Here is a 21444-nt window from a genome sequence, read left to right as displayed (position 1 = left end):
AATAAATCATTTCAAACTTCTCCAAAACAATTTCTATTTTATTTTATCTTTGTCACTACTCCATCCATTTTAAAATAAGTGTCGTTTTAGCAAAAAAAATTGTTTTAAAATAAATGTCACTTTAAGTTTTCAATGAAATAATAATTTTATTGTACCATTCAATTAAACAAACCAATAGTTTATTAAGATAATTTGGTAAAATATGATAACTCTTTCTTTTAATTAATACATTTTTAAAATGTGTGTAAAAACCTAAACGACAATCATTTTAAAATGAGGAATGATATTTGTACAATCAATCATAAACAATTTCTATGACAACTACTTTTCATCTCTTCTTATTGGATAAAAACAACAGAGAGAAAGAAGAATAGAGATAACAAAAACTCACGTGAATATGAGAGAGAGTTGTTTTAAAAATTGTCAAAAAATAGTTGTACAAATATTATTTATATTTTAAGATGGAGGGATGTAAATATACATTTCTCTTCTCCTCTCTTTTGTCGTATAATCAAATAAAGAAAAGTAATTTGTTCACACTCTTTCCTCACTTTTTCTCAACCAACCAAACAAAGCAAATAGTACTATGCCGTAGTAATTGGGCAACAGAAATCATAGTCTAACAATTTCCTACCACCTTCCCACCTCCACCTTTTCACAAACACTAGGCTCTCAAAAATCTCCCCATCAACATCGGGTCCCAACGATGACGTATCCACTACGTTCCATAACCTAATCCCAAACCAAACTTCCACTCTTCTTCATTTTCATCGCCAAACCAAACTTAAAAAAAACCCAAAAATACCCCTCCGATCTCCGATGGCGAATATTCCCCCGGAAATATTCATCGACATACTCTCCCTTTTACCACCACACCCCCTTCTCCGATTCCGATCAACCTCAAAATCACTTAAATCCATAATCGATTCTCACACCTTCACCAACCTCCATCTCAAAAACTCCAACAATTTCTACCTCATCATCCGCCACAACGCAAATCTCTACCAACTCGATTTTCCTAACCTCACCCCCCCAATCCCACTCAACCACCCTCTCATGTCTTACAGCAACCGCATCACTCTCTTCGGTTCATGCAACGGTCTCATCTGTATCTCTAACATCGCCGACGATATCGCTTTCTGGAACCCTAACATCCGTAAACATCGGATCATCCCTTATCTTCCTACTACTCCTCGCTCTGAATCTGATACGACTCTCTTCGCTGCTCGTGTTCATGGATTTGGTTACGATTCTTTTGCTGGAGATTATAAACTTGTTAGAATCTCTTATTTTGTTGATTTACAGAACCGTAGCTTTGATTCGCAGGTTAGAGTTTTTAGCTTGAAGATGAATTCATGGAAAGAGCTTCCTAGTATGAATTATGCTCTTTGTTGTGCTAGAACTATGGGTGTTTTTGTTGAAGATTCGAATAATTTGAATTCAAATTCTCTTCATTGGGTTGTGACAAGGAAACTCGAACCGTTTCAACCTGATTTAATAGTTGCGTTTAACTTAACACTAGAGATTTTCAATGAAGTTCCACTTCCTGAAATAGGTGAAGTTAATAATGAGAGTGAGAGTTTTGAAATCGATGTTGCGGTTTTGGGAGGGTGTCTTAGTATGATTGTGAATTATCAAACTACTCAAATTGATGTTTGGGTGATGAAAGAATATGGATTAAAAGATAGTTGGTGTAAATTGTTTACTTTGGTGGGACTCTTTTTTCCGACACCTTTGAAATCGTTGAGGCCTTTAGGTTATTCGAGTGATGGAAAGAAGGTTTTATTGGAAATAGATCGTAAGAAGCTGTTTTGGTACGATCTCAAGAGTGAAAACGTTACTAGTGTTCCAGGAATTCCTAATATGAATGAAGCTATGATTTGTGTTGGTAGTCTTGTACCACCTTCTTTACCTGTTGATAATTGTAGGAAGGAGAATTTACACAAATTGAGATGTGAAAGTATAAGCAAGAGAAGGTACTTGTTGTTTATCTGAGTCTTTGCTGTGTATAAGCTATATCCGTTCAATGAACCCATCATATGATATATGTACTTAAACTCTATATTAAAGGTCAAATGGAATTCTTATTATAGGACAAGGAGTCTCTAATTACTTTGAAGTCTATACCTTTGTTTATGTATATGTATCTGAGCATGTGTGTATGTTGAATTTCAATTGACCAAGTGCGAATGCTGAATTTCAAAAGAAACAAAACAGACAACTGTGTATGTTATGTGTCGGTTTAAGAGTTGACCTTGTGACTAGCTGAAGTCCACCCTCCTCTCTTGGGGGGGTTTATACCAAAGGATCTGCAGGATTCCTTTTCTTAAAAGTTAGCTTAAAGAAAGAACCTTGGTATGAATTGATTTTTTTCATTCATTATTTAAAATCCTCACTCCGAAATATTTACTTTGACGAGCTTAGTTTTGAATGTCGAGACTATTCCAACCTGCCGTGGTATCTGTGTATGTAGGGAGAAGAAAATTGCTGTTTAGAAATTTCCTCACCATGAAATTACTTCAAATTTAAGTATAATTCCTTTTAAAAATTTGTTTCTTTTATGTTATTGTTGAGCTTACTTCTATGAGTTTCACGTGTTTTTTTTTCACAGGGATGACTTCTTGTCCCAAGGATTTAAATTGTCATTGTAAGGGAGTGATAGAAGAACCAGGGATGTGTAGCTGAAGCCGGATACTCAAGTTGTTTCTAAGCGACGGAATGAGTCACCTTGGTTAGCGGGAAGAGTTGAATTGATAAGGAATGTAGCTCCATCCATTTGTATCTCTCTTCTTGAGTGGTGTGACACCACACTTCTCTCATGTAAAAATCTCACATGAGGGGATCCATTCCCGGTGGAATCGAATCGTGAATGGGGATGACCTATGGTGGAAGAAAGGCCTACTGAAGTGCCACAAAGATCTCAAAGCCAGAATAGAATATGGTAGATGAAGAAAAAGGAAATTGAAGACCAGATGTACATGTCTTCTTTTCTTTCCTTTTATTTGGTTTAATTGCGAGAATCCTGCGATAGTTGTTATATGCAATACAAAAAATAAATTGGTGTGTTTGTCGTCTAGGTTTAACAAAGTGTTGAGAAATGGCTTATATGTCGTTAAGTTGTAAAAAGTGTTGAAACAATTTATAATCTGTGTGATTTTGTATGTATGAATGTTAGTCTAACTTTATAGTCATCTGTAATAAAACTTTTACATTAGTCCAACCTTACATGAATTGTATTTTTGCTTTATAATATGTGAAAACTCTTGGCAACCAGCCTAGTTATGTATTAATTGTGTGATCCATCTACATTCTCCTTAACCTCCAATTTTAGTTGCTTTTGTTTCATTATTGGTCTTTTGTTTCAACAATCATACTTTTGATCATTCAAGCTTTCTCCATGCTCTTCAATTAATGACTAATGGAGCTCACTAATTATGGATATGGCTCTAACTGCCACTATTAATGTTATCTAAATCACTTACTTGGACGAGTAAGAACTCTGTTTTTGGAAGAAAAAAAAAATTGGTTTTGCTTGATATATCTAATTCAATGATTCACTCGACCATCTCCTTGATGTGCTTTACTCACGTCTCTTTCAATGGAAAAAAGTCTTTGTTCTTGTTTATTTCAGGGTGGCATGTCATGTCACCCTCGCTCTTGTTGCAGCACAAAAAAAGACCCTACACCTGCACACATCCTTTATTGACGACCAGAGTTTTAATAATGCATCTGTTAGGAAAACTATGCCTCAATTTCCTTCCTACCCTCAGATCTCATAAATGTAAAAGTCTACTATTGTTGTAAAAAAAATTCTCATTTCAGATTTTAGAAACAAAAACTTCTCCCATTGCCACTCAACCAAAGCTCCATCTTCTCATTTCTCAACTGCTCTACCTCTGCAACAAGCATGTCAATCTTTGCTTAGATCAAAGTTGTTCAAGCTCAGAGTAGTAAAAGCTCACTCCGCACACCAATTTGTCGTTTCGTTAATTAAGTTTTAGGTTTCTTTCTTTCTAAGAATGTGATTCCTCTATCTCCAGGCTTTAGGTTTCTTTCATTCTAATTCAGCTTAATTTGATATTTGATGAGAAGTTCTATCTCGGGCCATATATGCGTTATAGCCCACTAGACTGTTGACCCGAACTACCCCACGGGTCCTTCTGAGAAGAAGTTAAACGAATAAGTCGCAACAATGTAAATATATATAGTTAATAGAAGTCATATAAAAATTAAAAAACATGTTCACTTATACAATAACCATAACAACAAAAATAGATGATAGAATACATATGAAAAAGGTTTGAACTTTAATCATCAAGATATATTACGAAAGACTTCGTGATAAACAACATTAGTATTCTCTCCCATCTCCATCAACGATTAGTATTTTAAACCTTGTTTTGAAGTGACTCTTGAAATTGCAACTACAACTGACCATGCAAAAAGACGCGACTTGACAAATAAATTCCAACATTTTTAAGTGATTGCCCCTGACTCTTGTTGATTGTCATGGCAAATGAAACTTATATTGGAAATTGTCTTCTTTGAAAGTTGAAAGGAATTTTAACATCGGACGGTGAAAGAAATAACCTGGGTATGAAAAAAAAATTGCCGATATTACTTCCAGATATAACCTTTCCTTCAAGATTAAATTTTCCCATTATAGTTATGATTAGCCTTGTTCCATTGCATAATCCTAACTTTAGATCAATATTTCTCAAAAGCATAATTGAAACTCCAATCTTTAATATGATCTTGTGATGTGAAAGTCCTGAAGCATTTATTGTGTTGAGAAATTCTGGAGTGTGGACATCATCAATTGCATCACCATTCGAGTTCTGTGTCATCGGAGTATCATAAATCATAGACATCAATGAGTTATATTATATATTTCCACTAAACATAGTACAATAAAAAATGAGAATTTAAATTTCATCAGATTGTGGAATTTAGAAAAAAGAAGACAGTCATAATAATTCATAGCATAGCTCAAAAAGGTCGTAGTACATTTGTGTTGGTTTAAAACTGAATCCAGAAGATGCAGACCAACACATTATGTTCCACACATTAGCAGGTTTTAAACTTGATTGGTGTCATGTTGGAGACATTACGTAAGAATGAAAATAGTTATTTAAACTATGTGTGTTATCATTTAGGCGGGTTGGGTTGTCCATATAATTTGAGCAAAAAGTTAAAAAGAAGTTAAAGAGCTTTTTTTTTTTTTTTTTAGAATTAAAGTGTTTTTTTAGGGAAATGAATTAAAGTTAAAAAGACCAGAGCAATGTAATATATAAATTAACATTCAAAAAAATAAAATGAATTGAAAATCGATTTCATCGGTTATTTCCATTATTTGATGGTGAAATGTCAAAATTTTAAAATTACAAAACAGGTTAACACTATTAAAAATTACAAAAGATATTAATAGAGATAAATGTTGCAATAAAAATCTTCATAACATTAACCAAATTGCTTGGGCTTCAGGGGCAAGGATCTCATTCCAAGGACGTACCCGGGGAATACCAGGTTCGATTACTAGAGGAAACAACGTTTGGCCAGTGCGCATGCCTCTACGCACGAGCCGAATTAGTCGCCCACCTTTAGTGGGCCGGAAACCGGTGCGAAAGAAAAAAAAATCTTCATAACATTTGAATCTTACCAAAACATCTATTGACTTTTAGCAGATCCAAAAACATAATTTATTAAACTTATTTGTTTGTTTTTTGATAACAAAAGTTAAGAAAATATTTTTTTTAAAAGGAAAATTAACACACATGGTAGCATGATCTCGAAAATCAAAATAAGTAGAACTATAACTAATAATTAAGATTCGTGCAAGACTCGTTAACTATAAAAACCACATATTTTACTGATATTAACTAAAATTTGAAGTAAAATTAGATGTCCTTTAGGATCCCTTTAAACATCCATTTATAGGTGGTATGGTACCCATGTACTTTTTTGGATGATGACTAAAACCACTTGTTAGAGATTCCACATTGAGGCTTAAAGGAAGTAATTCAATTAATAGCTTAGAACTACTACTGAGGGTGATTGATTTCCATATACACACACATTTGTAATTGACTTTATAACAAAACATAAACAATGATTATCATATGAGAACTAATATACTAAAAGAACAAATGAAATACACACTTCACTTTTGGAACAAAAGATATATCCTGCTATGCGATTTGTTTATGAACCTATGGGAAGTACTATGCATGCTGGAGGATTATATAATCCAGAAGAATAATTATTTATATATAAGTTTAAAGATACGTATTAAGTTTAGAGATATATACAAAGAATTTCCCATTTTTACCATTAAACAATAGAATTTCCCATTTCAGAATCTCAACAATAATAATGTGGAGTGGCTTAAACTTTCTATTTTTTGGTCATTGCTACTATCTTTCTTCCATTGAGAATCATGATATGAGTATCCTATTTCTTTTCTCTTTCTAAAATGCTACAATATGAATCTGTCAATGTGAAAAAAAAAATTAATACCAGTAAAAAAGAAACAGCTTTAACTTATAAGAAACAACAATACAATGATACATGTACACATCTCATTTTCCCTAACACTTATTCAACACCCTATTTTATCTTTAAAGATCATCCTTGCTGCTCCTTGTGTAGGCCTTCTAGCGTCCTGCATAAAAAGAGAATAACAAATTGTTACCACATTGATTCAAGTCTAGCACAGGAAAAAAACGACACTGAAGCATTCTTACATTACATCCCTAACATGAAACTCAATGCAAATCCTTTTGTATTGAAGTCGTAATTCATTCACAATTTTGTCAAAATCAGTGACTGGATTTAGATTCAAAGGAGCTGCACAAAAGAATACCAAGCAACTGATTAGAACCAAATATATTCAATGAAACATGATTAGATTGATTAGAGCAGAAATTTTATGAAAATCCATTAAAATTAACTGTACCACAAATGTATGTGCACGCCACTATTTATACCGGGCTCATAAACAAAAATGAATTTGAATCATGGTGACATGTGTACACAATGAATTGGGGGAGTTGGAGAGACTTCTCATGGAATACAAATTCACTTGCTGCATGGAGAGATATGGAAGGCCACATTAAATGTTTAATGGATCAGTGGGTAGTTGGCAGGAATGACCGAAATTAATGCAAGCTTGGGAGGGAAAATGAAACGTCCTCTTAACAACGGTTGAGATTTACTTGGGTGGGTGGTTGGCCGTTTAGCTTAACAATTAATATGGGATTAGGAGGGAAATTAGGGAGAGATTAGGGCAAAGATGCCAGCATGGCAAGACTGGCGTTTATAATAAAGGATAGGTTGACAAAATGTAATGAACTCATCAGCAATGCTTGAGTGTTCTTCACCACTTCATGAATCTGAGGGCACAAGTTAGTATATAAGTAATGAAATAAAATCCTTTAAGTTTTCCTTAATTTATACACTTAGAGTACAAGTTATCCTAATGACACAAATTAACATTTTTCAATGTCATATGGTCTTAAAAAAAATCCTTACGTTTTCACTTTCACTTCTACCAAACAATCAAATAATCATATCAATTTTCACTTACTTTTCACATTTTTTCTCTAACATTTTTTTTACCATTTACTATCTTTCCTTTCGCTTTCTATTTTGATCCAAACAAAGCATTACTTAGGGCATCTCCAATGCAAGTTGTTTAGTGCCTATGTGGAGGTGAAGGTCCCGTCCCTTAGTTTTTTGCAGCTTTGGAGGAGATCTATGTGGAGTTTTCATTGCTTAAATTTTTGTGTCATTTTTCTATTCAAGCAATCAAGATAAACTCTTCCATTGGAGATACTTTTATGTGAACACATGAAAGTGGGAAAGCAATTTTGTTGAATTTTGGTAGCACATGTCAGAAGCTATTTGGCATTCACATTTTCGGAGCATAGTTTTTCAACATAAATTGGTTGGCATAGTAATAAGTTTCTACCGTGTCATAAATGTAAATGGTTGGAGCATGACTCTTTCAATAAATAGAGTAGCGAGAGGAAAAATATGGAGAAAAAAAAAATTAATTCCTATTTTTTTTTTCAGGGGATAAAAAAATTAATTTTTATTGTGAGGTTTCTCATGGAATTTTCACGTAAATAGTTCTTTTTTATTTTTTATTTTTTAAGAAACGTAAATAGTTCTTCTTTTCTCGTCTGTTGTTTTAGCTGCGTAATAATATTTGGTTAGGTGGGTACCCAATAACTTGCTCTAAAAGAAAAAGAAAGGAGAGAGAAACGAAAAATCCTAACAACCTTCCTTCCAATGGCTGTTGACCGCCTTCCGCCGGAAATACTCGCCAAAATTTTGTTCCGCTTACCAGTAAAATCACTTCTCCGGTTTGGATCAACTTCAAAATCACTTAAATCCTTAATCGATTCTCACAACTTCATAAACCTTCACCTCAAAAATAATTCCATCAACATTTCTCAAACTTCACCACCGCCGTTCCACTCAACCACCCTTTCACGCGTAACAGCACCAACATTTCTCTTATCGGTTCATGTAACGGCCTCCTCGCCATCTCCAATGGCGAAATCGCTTTCAGGCATCCTAACGCCGCCAACGAAATCTCAATCTGGAACCATAACATCCGTAAACATCACATTATCCCTTTCCTCCCTCTTCCTATCCCTAACATTCTCCGATCTTTCAACATTGACGGCGGTGTATGCGTTCACGGCTTCGGTTTTGATCCTTTAACCGGCGATTACAAACTCCTCAGAATCTCTTGGATAGCCGACCTACATTACTCTTTTGACATATTTTGTTAATTCCAATCCCCATGAGGTCTTGCATTCATAATCCAAATGATGCATGGCATGCATATTATTTGAAAATGGGTAGGAGTATTTTTACGTCCAAACACAGTGCAAATGCTAATATTTAAGTATCTTCGTCCTGTCAAGCCAAAGACTCCGTCTCTTGACTCTCCAGACAAAGAAACTTAAACAGGGGCAGCTGTTATACCCTGTTTTTGGACCTAAAAATACTGGGCCCAATTTCATTTCAAACTTTGTCAATTATCAAATTTCAACTGCATAGTTCAAATTGTCTCTGCCTCGCAGTATTTTCAATCACAATTTTACCTATGTCTTTCATGCATAAAACCTTTCAAAATGTCTTTACTTGTCTTGTAAGTCTTTCAAAAGTGTCTCTGAATCATCACATTGCTTTTTCTACAGTTTATTTCCAAATTTGCAAAAAGTCATACAGAAGGGTATTTTGGTCATTTCCTGCAATGAGACCCATTTTCATCCTTGTGACTGTCTCTGAGTCTTTTCAAATTCATTTTTAACATTTCATCTCAAGTTTGCATCTGAGTCAGTGTCAGAGTCTATTTGAGTTGGTTTAGGTCATTTTTAGCCCCAGGGGCATTTTGGTCATTTCACACGAAATTTTGGCATAGAGAGGTTACTTTGAAGTACCTCATTTAGGCCATTGGTTCGTTTTAGTCCGTTTTGTCGATTTTATTTTTATTTCGCTTTACGTTTAGTCAAATTACATATTTTAATTCATTTTTTATTTTTACTTTGCATTTTAATCCTTCAACTTTTTAAAAATTGCGTTTAAGTCCAAATTGTCCAATTCTCTTTTATTTTTGAGTCTGTTTTACAATTGCAGTCCAGTCCTTGTCATTTCACAATTTGCAGATTGGTCCTTAAATGAAAATAGCAAGCAGCGCCCAAATGAGCAAGCCAGGACACGTGGCAGTTCTTTATTGGGCCAAATACACATCTGTCAGCTTATAAATACAGTGCACAGTGCCACATAATCCAGAGAAAAAAGGCCACATCAACAAACACAGAGAAATTTCTCTCTCTTGGCAGTTACAGATCAAAAACCAAATCAAAACTGAAAAAGCTTGAAGCCTTCATCAATGGCGCAAAAAACCCTAAACCACTTCCAGAACGCAAAATCCAGACAAAATTGAACTAATTTGTTACTGCAATTCTCAGTGATTCAATTGAATCATCATCACTGAATTGCAGACTCTGCAATTCGAAGCACGAGCTCTTCACCTATGGCGAAAAGCTACGAGTGCTGATCACAGAGGTTTGAAGGAAGAAGAGGGAAAGAACCGATTCGGACCAGCAAAGAGAAAAAGAGAAGAACCGATTTATTTTCGGATCCAAGCCAGAGAATCAACAAACCGCACCAACAATCAAGTTTTCCGAAGATCTTGTTCAAAATCTCCAGTCAAAAATCACAGGTAAACACGTGAAACTCATCTTTCTTTCTCAGAAACGGTAACAAACACGAATCAAACACAGATTTGCAACTTTCATTCAATAAAACACTAAAAAGAATCAAGAAAAATCTTTTCAAAACTGCGAACCAAAGTGTAGATCTACAGAGATTTAGACCTCGTGTGAGAAAACCAGTACCGGATTCGTGTTTGCGACCAAAAAGGATATCTAAAAATGTGAAAATTTTTGAAAACGGAGAAGTTTGTTCATCTCCGGCGGCGGCGCCGCCACCCTTGGGTGGCCGGCCACCGCGCCGGAAGAACAAGCTTCACCGGAGAAGATGAAGACTCATCTTCCTCCTTGAGGTTTCCGGCGAGAGAGGGAAAAGAGAAGTGGGAGCTTCTCTCACTAGGATGAGAGAAGAGAGAGAAGGAGAGGAAGAAAATGAAAAAAACCGGAGCCTTTGTGTTTATATAGCCAGTGAACCGGACCGGTTTATTTCCGGTCCAGTCCCCCTTGTTCTTGGCCGTTTGATCTAGGGTTTCAGAATCCTAGATCAATCGTGTGGCTCCTGTGCAATCTGAGTTTTGAGTGTGGGCTTTGGGTTTGGGCTTAGTTTTCTTTCACGTTTTTTTTTTTCTTGCTATTTGCACCGTATTTTTTGCTACTTGCACCTGTTTCTTGCTCACCTTTTTTATAAAAAAATCCTAAAAAATCCTGGTTGTTTCTTGGTATATTTTTGGCATTTCCATGGTGTTTCTTGTATAAAAAAAAAATGTTAAAATGGTGTGAACTAATTCCATGAGTTTTTACACTTTTTTGTATGCATTTTGCTATGTTTTGTTCTTGACATCTTGATAGTATGATGTGAATGAACGATGCCTAATATGGTGATGAATATGCCTCTGGAAATGTGCTTATTTTTGTTGTGTTTGGATATGATTTTATGGATTTCTTGTTTTACAAGCAATAAGTGTTTATTTTTAGGAATAAAGTGGTAAATTTCTCTATGAATTTGGTGTGATATTTTGCTTGCATGTGTTTCCATTAATTTCATGTCATGGCTTGAAATAAAACTTCTTCCAAAATTGCCATGATATGATAATTATGGGTCACTAGCATCTTTAGGTATCATATCAAATGTTTTTTAGGGTTTTACCGCTTTGTTATCTTTTTCTTTGCCATTCTTATGCATTTCCTTTTGATTATTTCCTACTATTTTGTGCTTTATGACTACTAACCATTTCATCTCATGTGCCATACATTTCATAGCATTTCACCACCCTCTCCACTTTCTTTAGCCTAGCATTTATTTTTTGCAAGTTTCAATTCATTTGGTGTTGTAATTTGTTCTCATTGGTTTGTAGCTTGGCAAAGGGGCCATATAATGTATTTAGGGAATTTTTGTAATATGGACTATGGACACTATGACGCATCGACACGCACACACTCACCCTAGATGTATGCTTAGGTTTGTATGCATAGATGTATGGCTAGGATTGCATGATTAGACGAACGTTTAGTTTCGAACACTTAGATAAAAATCAACTTTTTTCTAAAACATGCAAATAACACTTGAAAACCTTTTTGAAAATAAAATGGAGTCAAAACTCCTTATTTTCCCCTTTATTTTCTTAAGTAAATTTTTCAATAAATCTTAATCCTCCTTGGACTTTATTTTTGCAAAGATGACTAATTCTACCTCACACTTTCCAAATCTTATGCCCTTGAGGCCTCTCATCTTTATTCTTCAAAATCTCTTTTCAAACTTAAAATCAACCAACAAAAACAAAAACCATTTTTGAGAATGAACTACGAACGGTTTTGATCCCTAAAAAGGGTACGTAGGCAATGAGTCAAAACTCATTCAAGCCGAAGTAAAAAATCAAATTCTGCTTCTTCTCACCCCCATTCTTAACTAATCACACCTTCTTTTTTACAAATAAGCAATAAAATTAAAGCGTAGAAATAAACTTAGAAGAGCGGTTCTTATGGAATACCATAATCGCTCCGGGTGCCTAACACCTTCCCGTAGCGAAAACGACCCCCGAATTCGGAAACTCAAGGGTTTTTCTCCTTTTACCCTTCCCAAGAAAAAAGAGAGATATCAACGGTCGAAAGGTTCAAGTCCAATTAATGGTTTGGCACCCAAAAACCATGATAACAGAAATGGCGACTTCACTGGGGATTCTTTTTAGCGGGTCACGCCTAGTTTTCCTTAGTTTATATTTACGCTTTGTTTTATTGCTTACATATGTGAATACTTGTTTACTTTCATTTGACGTGTGGGGTGAGAATATCAAAAGTCCTATACCCGGGCTGAGTGAACTTATGTTTAGGTAGAGATATAATCGACAATTCGATCCGGGGGTTGCCTCGTGTATTGGATTATGCGATCAATCTCACATAGCTGAGGCATTTTGAAGGTGATATTGTCGGCGTGTGTTGTCATGCTTAGGCACTTCACTTTCAATTGTTCGACGAAGCTATGAACCGTAGTTACCAAACCCATCCTAGCCTTTTTAGGACGTAGTGCGGTGGCTAAATTGAGTGTTGTCTCAAACTTTAGTCGTCACGCGATACTACACTCAAACTAGACCTTCTCACAAATACTCATGGAACGGGTGTCGTCCTGTACTACCATGATATATGTGAGAGAGGTTGCAGTTTGGGAACTGTGTTAGAACCTTGGTTACTACTATCCAAAGCCTTAGTTCACCGGACGCCGTGTCCATCCGTGGCCCCGTTACTTTGAAACTCAACCCACTTTTAACAACACAATCATGCATACATGCATTCATGCATAAACATTTTTCATGCATTCATCGAAGGGTTTAAACAAATGAGAATTTTTGTAAATAATCACAGGTATGAAGAAGACTAAGTGCTACAAGTTCAAGGAAGTGGATTTGGTCAGTTTAAGAGAGTTGGCACTCAAGGTCAAGAGTCAAACAGGGTTCCGACTCCGATATGGGGGATTGCTTACTTTGCTCCGAACCGATGTGGACGAGAAGCTAGTGCACACTCTAGTGCAATTTTATGATCCGAGCTTCCGTTGCTTCACTTTCCCGGATTTTCAGTTGGTTCCTACTCTCGAGGCTTACTCCGATCTAGTGGGTTTATCTATAGCCGAGAAGACGCCTTTCACCGGTCCCGGGACTTCTCTTACTCCTCTAGTTATTGCTAAGGATCTCTACCTCAAGACTTCCGACGTCTCCAACCATCTTATTACCAAGTCTCACATCTGGGGGTTCGCTTCGAAGTATCTTCTTGAGCAAGCTAATCTCAGTACTACTCGTCAGGATACACTCGAGGCTATCCTTGCTTTGCTTATCTACGGGCTCATTCTCTTTCCGAACCTCGACAACTTCGTGGACATGAATGCTATCGAGGTCTTCCATTCCAAGAACCCGGTTCCTACTTTGCTAGCAGATACCTACCACGCCATTCATGACAGGACTCTCAAGGGCCGTGGGTATATTCTTTGCTGCACATCTCTTTTGTATAGGTGGTTTATTTCGCACCTTCCGAGTTCCTTCCATGACAACTCGGAGAACTGGTCCTACTCGCAGCGGATTATGGCCCTCACTCCTGACGAGGTCGTCTGGCTCACTCCGGCCGCTCAAGTGAAGGAAATTATCATGGGTTGTGGAGACTTTCTCAATGTACCTCTTCTTGGTACTCGTGGAGGAATTAACTACAACCCCGAGCTTGCTATGAGACAGTTTGGTTTCCCTATGAAGTCGAAGCCCATCAATCTTGCTACATCTCCAGAGTTCTTCTTCTACACGAATGCTCCTACCGGACAAAGGAAAGCTTTCATGGATGCTTGGTCCAAGGTTCGAAGGAAGAGTGTGAAGCATCTAGGTGTGAGATCCGGTGTTGCTCATGAGGCCTATACTCAGTGGGTGATAGATCGAGCTGAGGAGATTGGTATGCCTTATCCAGCTATGAGGTACGTGTCTTCATCCACTCCGTCTATGCCTTTACCTCTACTTCCCGCGACTCAGGATATGTATCAGGAGCATCTAGCTATGGAGAGTCGTGAGAAGCAAGTGTGGAAAGCTCGGTACAATCAAGCCGAGAATCTAATCATGACTTTGGATGGTAGAGATGAGCAGAAGACTCATGAGAATCTAATGTTGAAGAAAGAATTAGCTAAGGCCCGGAGGGAATTGGAAGAGAAAGACGAGCTGCTTATGAGGGATTCCAAGAGAGCCAGAGGACGGCGAGACTTCTTTGCCAGATACTGTGATTCAGACTCCGAGTCCGATGATCCTCCGACTACTTCCTATGCTTGAGGGCTTCATTTGTTTATCTTGTTGAAATTTCAAAGTCTTCCTTTTGAAAATGCTATGTCGTTTTGATTATTTGCAAGATTTCTATTTTGTTTAAAAATCCTTCGATGAAAAAATAAGTCTTTCACATTTGCATTCGCATATCATGCATCATATACATCATACATTGGTCACAAAGGCTTCCGAGTGCTCACTATCTCCTGGTTTCTCTGCCTCAGTGTGAAAAGTGGCTCGTGCTCAGAGGATTTACGAACCTGATAGAACTGATCGAACCAGAGAATATAGAAGAAAGAAAAGGGCTATGGAAGAAGAGAACGCGCAACTCCGTACCGAATTGGCATCTTTAAAGGAGGAATTGGCCAAAGCTCATGATGCTATGACTGCTCTGTTGGCTGCTCAGGAACAACCAGTTCCCGTAGTTTCTACAGCTGCAAATGTGACTCCTACCGTAACAACTGATCCCCGCTTTATCATGCCATCCGGGTATCCTTACGGACTTCCGCTGTACTATACTGCTAATACAGGGGCAGGGACCTCTGGTACTATCAACAGTGGCCCAATCCCAGGGGCAAACTTAACTCATGTTAGTACCGCCTTGACTCAAGCTGCAACAACTGTTACCGAGCCCATTGTGAATACGGTGCCTCTATTTGTCCATGCTAATGCGCACCACGGGAGTATTGCCCCAACCGGAACTATGGAAGAGAGAATGGCAGAACTTGCCGAAGAGCTCCGACGGGAAATTAAGGCCAACAGGGGAAATGGAGACTCCATTAAAACCCAGGATCTCTGCTTAGTATCGAAAGTGGATGTTCCTAAAAAGTTCAAAGTCCCGGAGTTCGACAAGTATAACGGGCTGACTTGTCCTCAAAATCATATTGTCAAATATGTCCGGAAGATGGGCAACTACAAGGACAATGATTCCCTTATGATCCATTACTTCCAAGACAGCCTGATGGAAGATGCTGCGGAGTGGTATACTAGTCTGAGCAAAGATGATGTCCATACTTTTGATGAGCTAGCCACTGCTTTCAAGAGCCACTACGGGTTTAACACTCGTTTGAAGCCGAATAGGGAGTTCCTCAGGTCCCTATCTCAGAAAAAGGAGGAAAGTTTCCGGGAATATGCGCAAAGGTGGAGAGGGGCAGCTGCCCGTATCACTCCTGCTTTAGATGAAGAAGAAATGACCCAGACATTCTTAAAAACCTTGAAGAAAGATTATGTTGAGAGGATGATCATCGCTGCCCCGAACAACTTTTCGGAGATGGTCACTATGGGAACCCGTCTTGAGGAAGCCGTCAGGGATGGAATCATTGTGTTTGAGAAAGCTGAATCCTCTGTGAATGCGTCGAAGAGATATGGTAATGGACACCACAAGAAGAAAGAAACGGAAGTGGGGATGGTGTCAGCTGGAGCCGGTCAATCAATGACTACTGTTGCTCCTATCAATGCAACTCAAATGCCTCCGTCATACCCATACATGCCGTATTCTCAGCATCCTTTCTTCCCACCGTTTTACCATCAGTACCCCCTGCTACCGGGTCAACCTCAAGTGCCCGTCAATGCAATTGCCCAACAGATGAAACAACAGCTGCCGGTTCAACAACAACAACAACAACAACAGCAGCAGCAATATACCAGACCAACTTTTCCTCCTATACCGATGTTATATGCTGAGTTGCTTCCAACTTTACTCCAGAGAGGACACTGCACGACTAGGCAAGGCAAGCCTCCACCGGACCCTTTACCTCCAAGGTTCCGCTCTGATCTTAAATGTGATTTTCATCAAGGTGCCTTAGGTCATGATGTCGAGGGGTGTTATGCTTTGAAGTATATCGTGAAGAAGCTCATTGATCAAGGGAAGCTGACTTTTGAGAACAACGTCCCTCATGTCCTCGACAACCCTCTTCCAAATCACGCTGCTGTGAACATGATTGAGGTATATGAGGAAGCTCCCGGTCTTGACGTCCGTAATGTTACAACCCCTCTGGTGCCTCTACACATCAAGCTGTGCAAAGCTTCTCTGTTCAGCCATGATCATGCCAAGTGTCTAGGATGCCTCCGTGATTCTTTGGGTTGCCATGCTGTTCGAGACGACATCCAAAGCTTGATGAATGATAATCTTCTGACTGTCAGTGATGTTTGCGTGATTGTGCCAGTTTTTCACGATCCGCCTGTCAAGAGTGTACCTTTGAAGAAGAATGCTGAACCTTTGGTGATAAGGCTGCCAGGGCCAATTCCTTATGTTTCGGACAGGGCAGTGCCATACAAGTACAATGCTACTATAATAGAAAATGGAGTAGAGGTGCCTCTAGCCTCCTTTGCCACAGTAAGCAATATTGCCGAAGGGACTTCTGCAGCGCTGAGAAGCGGGAAGGTTCGTCCGCCATTATTTCAGAAGAATGTAGCTACGCCGACCATTCCACCAGTTGAAGAAGCAACTCCAACCGTGGTTTCACCCATTGCTACAGATGTGAATCAGTCAGGCAAATCTATAGAGGATTCAAATTTAGATGAGATTCTGAGGATAATAAAGAGGAGCGACTACAAGATCGTTGATCAATTGCTGCAGACTCCTTCGAAGATATCCGTCTTGTCATTACTCTTGAGCTCTGAGGCTCACAGGAATACCTTGTTGAAAGTGCTGGAGCAGGCGTATGTTGACCACGAAGTTACGGTAGATCGTTTCGGTGGCATAGTGGGAAATATTACGGCTTGTAATAACCTCTGGTTTAGTGAAGAAGAGTTGCCGGAAGCAGGAAAGAGTCACAATCTGGCTTTGCACATCTCGGTGAATTGTAAATCAGACTTGATATCAAATGTGTTGGTGGATACCGGTTCCTCACTCAATGTAATGCCCAAGACAACTCTAGATCAATTGAGCTACCGTGGGACCCCTTTGAGGAGAAGTACTTTCTTGGTCAAAGCTTTTGATGGATCTCGAAAGAATGTGCTGGGGGAGATAGACTTGCCAATAACCATTGGCCCTGAGAATTTCTTAATTACCTTCCAAGTGATGGACATTAATGCATCCTACAGTTGTTTGCTGGGAAGACCGTGGATACACGATGCGGGTGCGGTAACCTCCACCTTACATCAGAAGTTGAAGTTCATAAGGAACGGAAAGCTTGTTACCGTTCATGGAGAAGAAGCATATTTAGTCAGCCAGCTGACTTCTTTCTCTTGTATTGAAGCAGGGTCTGCTGAAGGGACTGCTTTCCAAGGTTTGACCATTGAAGGTGCAGAGCCTAAGAAAGCTGGGGCTGCTATGGCTTCATTGAAAGATGCTCAGAAGGTTATCCAGGAAGGTCAGACTGCCGGTTGGGGCAAGGTGATACAGCTCTGTGAGAACAAGCGTAAAGAAGGTCTCGGGTTCTCTCCGTCATCAAGGGTTTCCTCGGGAGTCTTCCACAGTGCTGGGTTTGTTAATGCTATCTCTGAAGAAGCCACTGGATTTGGTCTCAGGCCTGTATTTGTTACACCAGGAGGCATTGCGAGAGATTGGGATGCCATTGACATTCCTTCAATCATGCATGTTTCTGAGTAATGTGTCTTGTTGCTTTAGTGCTTTGTTTTCAAAATAACAATCCTCTCGCTCTGCCCAAAGCGAGAGTGATATTTTCTGTAAGGGCATGTTTGTTTCGGCATTGCCGTTGATTAATAAAACTTTGTCGTTTCTTCCACGACTACTTTTTTTAGTGCTTTTTCCCTTGGGAATAATGGTAATGCCAGAAAAAACCAAAACGTCTGTATTTTCTTATTAATTTCAAAAATTTGCATGAAAAAAAACTTTTTCTAAAATCATCCAATCATTATATGCAGGTTGAACCATAATAAACCCGTTGAACACAGTAATCCTACGGTTCCTCCAAACTTTGAATTCCCTGTGTATGAAGCCGAAGATGAAGAAGGTGATGACATACCATATGAGATCACTCGGCTACTTGAGCAGGAAAAGAAAGCCATTCAGCCTCACCAGGAAGAGATTGAGCTTATCAACATAGGTACCGAGGAAAACAAGCGAGAAATCAAGATTGGTGCTACTCTAGAGGAAGGGGTTAAACAGAAGATCATCCAGCTCCTCCGGGAATATCCGGATATTTTTGCATGGTCCTATGAAGATATGCCAGGTCTAGACCCTACGATTGTGGAGCATCGGATCCCCACCAAGCCTGAATGTCCTCCCGTCAGGCAGAAATTGAGAAGGACTCATCCTGATATGGCTCTCAAGATTAAGAGCGAGGTTCAAAAACAGATTGATGCGGGTTTCCTCATGACAGTTGAGTACCCCGAATGGGTTGCCAATATTGTACCTGTGCCCAAAAAGGATGGTAAAGTCCGGATGTGTGTTGACTTCAGAGACCTGAATAAAGCCAGTCCAAAAGACAACTTTCCGTTACCTCATATTGATGTGCTTGTTGATAATACTGCTCAGTCTAAGGTGTTCTCCTTCATGGACGGTTTCTCCGGTTATAATCAGATCAAAATGTCTCCTGAAGATAGAGAAAAGACATCTTTTATCACTCCATGGGGTACTTTCTGCTACAAAGTGATGCCATTCGGTCTAATTAATGTTGGTGCTACCTACCAAAGGGGAATGACTACTTTGTTTCATGACATGATTCACAAAGAAGTCGAAGTATACGTGGATGATATGATTGTGAAGTCAACAGATGAGGAGCAGCATGTTGAATATTTAACAAAGATGTTTGAAAGGTTGAGAAAATACAAGCTGCGATTGAATCCCAACAAATGTACATTCGGTGTCAGGTCCGGAAAGTTATTAGGCTTCATTGTCAGCCAAAAGGGCATTGAAGTCGATCCTGATAAAGTCCGGGCCATCCGAGAAATGCCAGCTCCACAAACAGAGAAGCAAGTCAGAGGCTTCCTCGGACGTTTGAATTACATCTCCCGATTCATATCTCACATGACCGCAACCTGCGGGCCGATCTTCAAGCTACTTAGAAAGAACCAGCCTGTTGTATGGAATGATGAATGCCAAGAAGCTTTTGACAGCATCAAGAATTACCTGCTGGAACCACCTATCCTTGTCCCACCCGTGGAAGGAAGGCCTTTGATTATGTATTTGGCAGTATTTGATGAATCCATGGGATGTGTACTTGGTCAACAAGATGAAACTGGAAAGAAAGAACATGCTATCTACTACCTAAGCAAGAAGTTTACCGATTGCGAAACTCGGTATACAATGCTTGAGAAGACTTGTTGTGCTCTAGCTTGGGCTGCCAAACGCCTGCGTCATTATTTGGTGAATCATACAACTTGGCTGATATCCAGAATGGATCCGATAAAGTATATCTTTGAGAAAGCGGCCGTTACTGGAAAGATTGCACGCTGGCAGATGCTTTTGTCTGAATATGATATTGTGTTCAAAACTCAAAAGGCAATCAAAGGTAGCATTCTTGCAGATCATCTTGCTTACCAACCTCTTGATGATTACCAACCAATTGAATTCGATTTCCCCGATGAAGAGATCATGTATTTAAAATCAAAAGACTGCGAAGAACCGTTGATTAATGAAGGTCCAGATCCCAATAGCAAGTGGGGCTTAGTCTTTGATGGCGCTGTCAATGCTTATGGTAAAGGAATTGGGGCAGTCATTGTATCCCCACAGGGGCATCACATTCCTTTTACCGCCCGAATTTTGTTCGAATGCACCAACAATATGGCTGAGTATGAAGCATGTATCTTTGGGATCGAGGAAGCAATTGACATGAGAATCAAACACCTCGACATCTATGGAGATTCTGCGCTCGTCATCAATCAGATAAAGGGTGAATGGGAGACCCACCATGCTAAGTTGATTCCTTATCGTGATTATGCGAGACGTCTTCTGACATATTTTACAAAGGTTGAGCTGCACCATATCCCTCGTGATGAGAACCAAATGGCTGATGCTCTTGCTACTCTATCCTCCATGTTTCGAGTAAACCATTGGAATGATGTGCCAGTAATTAAAGTGCAACGCCTTGAAAGACCGTCACATGTGTTTGCTATTGGAGATATGATCGATCAGGCTGGTGAAAATATGGTTGACTATAAACCCTGGTACTATGACATCAAGCAGTTCTTGCTAAGCCGTGAGTATCCGCCGGGTGCTTCCAAACAAGACAAGAAGACCCTGAGAAGATTGGCCAGTAGATTCCTGTTAGATGGAGATATTCTGTACAAAAGGAACTATGACATGGTACTGTTAAGATGTGTTGATGAACATGAAGCGGAGCAGTTAATGCATGATGTCCATGACGGTACCTTCGGGACCCATGCTACAGGGCACACTATGTCAAGGAAGTTGCTACGAGCAGGTTACTACTGGATGACCATGGAGCATGATTGCTACCAATACGCCAGAAAATGCCACAAATGTCAAATCTATGCTGATAAGATTCATGTGCCTCCGCACGCTCTCAATGTTATGTCATCCCCATGGCCGTTCTCAATGTGGGGCATCGACATGATTGGAAGAATTGAACCGAAGGCTTCAAATGGTCATCGTTTCATCCTAGTGGCAATTGACTACTTTACCAAATGGGTTGAAGCAGCATCTTATACCAATGTGACCAAGCAAGTGGTAGCTAAGTTTATCAAGAACAACATCATCTGTCGATATGGTGTTCCCAGCAAGATTATTACCGACAATGGTACCAACCTGAATAACAATGTGGTGCAAGCTCTTTGTGAAGAATTCAAAATTGAGCATCATAACTCTTCTCCCTATAGACCTCAGATGAATGGTGCAGTTGAGGCCGCTAACAAGAATATCAAGAGAATTGTCCAGAAGATGGTAACCACTTATAAGGACTGGCATGAGATGTTACCCTATGCTCTGCATGGCTACCGTACTACTGTGCGCAGTTCAACAGGGGCAACCCCTTTCTCTCTTGTATATGGTATGGAAGCAGTTCTTCCTT

General features: G+C 39.0%; 1 protein-coding gene, 1 long non-coding RNA gene and 1 pseudogene across 3 annotated transcripts; 2 read left to right on the top strand and 1 right to left on the bottom strand.

Moving 5' to 3' along the window:
* Window positions 1–615: 615 nt before the first annotated feature.
* Window positions 616–3290, top strand: LOC11411053 (F-box protein CPR1). Of its 2 annotated transcripts, none has more exons than XR_003009423.2 (2): window positions 616–2355; window positions 2612–3290. XR_003009423.2 is itself a non-coding variant. In XM_003594190.4 (2 exons), exons 1-2 carry the CDS (start codon window positions 820–822, stop codon window positions 2649–2651), a joined length of 1197 nt encoding a protein of 398 aa, XP_003594238.1. In that variant the 5' UTR covers window positions 619–819; the 3' UTR covers window positions 2652–3290. The 2 variants fall into 2 exon arrangements, 1 of the variants encoding a protein (XP_003594238.1); XM_003594190.4 differs by having other exon boundaries at window positions 619–1976.
* A 2953-nt stretch (window positions 3291–6243) lies between these two features.
* On the bottom strand, window positions 6244–7152 carry LOC112418984 (uncharacterized). Its single transcript, XR_003008972.2, has 3 exons — window positions 6956–7152; window positions 6744–6846; window positions 6244–6661 (listed from the first exon to the last, which is right to left on the bottom strand). It is a non-coding gene; the product is annotated as an uncharacterized lncRNA (long non-coding RNA).
* Window positions 7153–8146: 994 nt separating this feature from the next.
* Window positions 8147–8801, top strand: LOC25486242 (F-box protein CPR1-like; annotated as a pseudogene).
* The last annotated feature ends 12643 nt before the right edge of the window (window positions 8802–21444 follow it).

The sequence above is a fragment of the Medicago truncatula genome, chromosome 2 (assembly GCF_003473485.1).
Source record: "Medicago truncatula cultivar Jemalong A17 chromosome 2, MtrunA17r5.0-ANR, whole genome shotgun sequence".
In the NCBI taxonomy this organism is placed as follows: Eukaryota; Viridiplantae; Streptophyta; class Magnoliopsida; order Fabales; family Fabaceae; genus Medicago; species Medicago truncatula.
The sequence above is the reverse complement of the archived record's forward strand: the minus strand, read 5'-3'. Positions and strand labels throughout refer to the sequence as shown.